We start from the raw sequence: 2,720 nt of genomic DNA, 5'->3' as shown, positions 1-2,720 counted from the left end.
GTGTGTGTGTGTGTGTGTGTGTGTGTGTGTGTATATATATATATGTATGTATGTATATATATATAGATATAGATATGTGCGCGCGTCGCGCGCGTGTGTGTGTGTGTGTGCGTATATATATATATATAGCATGGCTGGCGTTTCAGTTGGGCAATGAATATTGAATGACACTATCACCCTGTAACTACATACAAATCCACCTCTTACTAGTGTACGTACCTGAGCAGGATTGAAGGAGCACACCAACAAACGCGTTAAGTGATATCCGTCCTTATGGCCTTACATAGGCTCTCATTCGGTTAAGCACTCGTACGCATACGTTTACGTATTCATTGACATCCGACAAACACCTTCACAGCTAAACAACGGACGTACAGAAACATATGAAGAAGCAGCGCTGCCCCCACACTTCCGCGACACCATCTTCGCCCCACACAACCCACAGTACTTATTAGCACAGCACAACACACCCACCAGCCACAACACACCCACCAGCCACAACACACATATCAGCCACAACACACACATCAGCCGCGGTGCAACAGGCGACATGTACAGCACCACGCGCCTCTCCGCAACAAACAGCCTGAGCTCCAAGGGGTGAGTGGTGTGTGTGTGTTCTAAGGGCTAAGTGTGGGTGAGTGATGTGTGTGTGTTTTAAGGGGTGAGTGAAGTGATTGTGTTTTAAGGGGTGAGTGATGTGAGTGTGTTTTAAGGGGTGAGTGATGTGTATGTGTTTTAAGGGGTGAGTGATGTGATTGTGTTTTAAGGGGTGAGTGATGTGATTGTGTTTTAAGGGGTGAGTGATGTGAATGTGTTTTAAGGGGTGAGTGATGTGTGTGTGTTTTAGGGGGTGAGTGATGTGAGTGTGTTTTAAGGGGTGAGTCATGTGAGTGTGTTTTAAAAGATGAGTAGTGTGAGTGTGTTTGAAGGGATAAGTAGTGTGAGTGTGTTTTAAGGCGTGAGTGATGTGAGTGCGTTTTAAGGCGTGAGTGATGTGAGTGTGTTTTAAGGCGTGAGTAATGTGAGTGATGTACTTCTTTGTCACCCATATATCCACACATTCACATCATCAATTCTGTATCTTTAGAGCAACACGCCGCTGTATTCATACCTACTGTCCGCCTTCCGTCCTATCTATCATCCTTTAAACCCATAAACCCTAAAACTCACCACTGCTTCCCTACGACTACTGCATCTCTATACCCAAACCCCAATGTTCATTCTCCTAATCATTGAAACCCTAAAACCCTAAATCGGTTAAAACTCTAAAACCCTATAGCACTTACCACTGCATCTCTATACTCAAATCTCAATGCTCATTCCCCCAATCATTGAAACCTTAAAACCTCTATTGGCCTTGATTCGATTACAACCCCAAAACCCTACATCAGTGCACACGAACTCATACCGCTGCACGCCTGTACCCCTTCAGAAACACTGGAGAGGCCGGGTGCCAGACCTGCGACTACCTATCTCTGCAACGGATGGTGTTCACACCCCGGCCAATACAGACACAGCTCAGCAAAGACAGCAGGAAGTACTCGCAGCTCAATAACACACTCTCACACAACACAGACACGTGTGAGGCTGGCAGTCAACGCACTGAGGGACAAGCGGGTGCGCCTGTGCAAAGATTGAGTATGTGGTGTCTATCGCAGGAGAGAGTGTTCGTTGTAGAGAGTGGGGTGTGTGGGTGTATGTGTGTATGTACACGTGACTGTGTGTCTTGTGCAGAGATTGAGTATGTGGTGTCTATCGCAGGAGGGTTTAGGGTTGGGCTTGTGCTAGTGTAGTAGTGTAGTTCATGTGCGGCATTTGCGTAGTGGCTGTGTTGTCGTCGGTTTGTCTCTTTCACCCACTCTGCGTTTCTAAAACTCTGTCATACATCGTCACACCCCAACGACGTCTGATTCCTCGATAATTGTCCATATCCGACTACAGGCGAGAGTCATGATAAACTAAACAAGTCTACCAGCCTTGTCAGTAAGATTGCTGCGGCGGGGTCACAGGTGGATCTGTTAGTGGAAGCAAGACGACTGCAACGGCGCATGTCTGCCAGCAGCACAGCCAAGAAGGTGCGCACATGTAATTATGTAGCTATGCATGTCTGTGTATGTTCAATATATATATATATATTTATATATATATATACAATATATATATATATGTGTGTGTGTGTGTGTGTAATGTATATAATGTATATGTATATGTATATATACATATATGTATATGTATATGTACATGTACATGTATATATATAAATATATATATATATATGTATATGTATATGTATAGACATACATATAATTGATTTTACAACTACAAGTAATTTGGTATGTGTACGCCAATAGAACAAGAGCATTAACTGTGAAGTGACGTAATGTGTAAAGTAGTATAAAATACGAGATGCCGTATGACGGACTACAGAGGAGGCCGGGCATTCGGGATACGAGGAGATGGTGTGTCAGTAAACAGAGGGGACTGACGGTCGACAATATTTAGTCTATGACTATATAAGTTAAGGTTATGAGGTGATCAGCCCTCATAATCTTGAAAGCTATTACACTACTTTGATATTATAAAGTATAACGCTATTCCACTCTAAGCCGTTCGTGAACTACATATGTTACTCGCGATATATATATATATATTGTGTGTGTGTTTGTGTGTGTGTGTGTGTGTGTGTGTGTGTGTGTGTGTGTGTGTGTGTGCGTGTG

At 43.6% G+C, this 2,720-nt stretch overlaps 1 protein-coding gene across 1 annotated transcript; it reads left to right on the top strand.

The window, feature by feature from the left end:
* Window positions 1–1,435: 1,435 nt before the first annotated feature.
* On the top strand, window positions 1,436–2,078 carry SARC_14078 (hypothetical protein; the record flags this gene model as incomplete). Its single annotated transcript, XM_014291789.1, has 2 exons — window positions 1,436–1,641; window positions 1,945–2,078. Coding segments are annotated over 2 exons (340 nt in total), but the record flags the coding sequence as incomplete, so codon positions are not given.
* Between the last annotated feature and the right edge of the window lie 642 nt (window positions 2,079–2,720).

Source organism: Sphaeroforma arctica (assembly GCF_001186125.1).
Source record: "Sphaeroforma arctica JP610 unplaced genomic scaffold supercont1.4115, whole genome shotgun sequence".
Lineage (NCBI taxonomy): Eukaryota > Ichthyosporea > Ichthyophonida > Sphaeroforma > Sphaeroforma arctica.
Note: the sequence above shows the minus strand (reverse complement) of the source record. Positions and strands in the feature narration are given on the sequence as shown.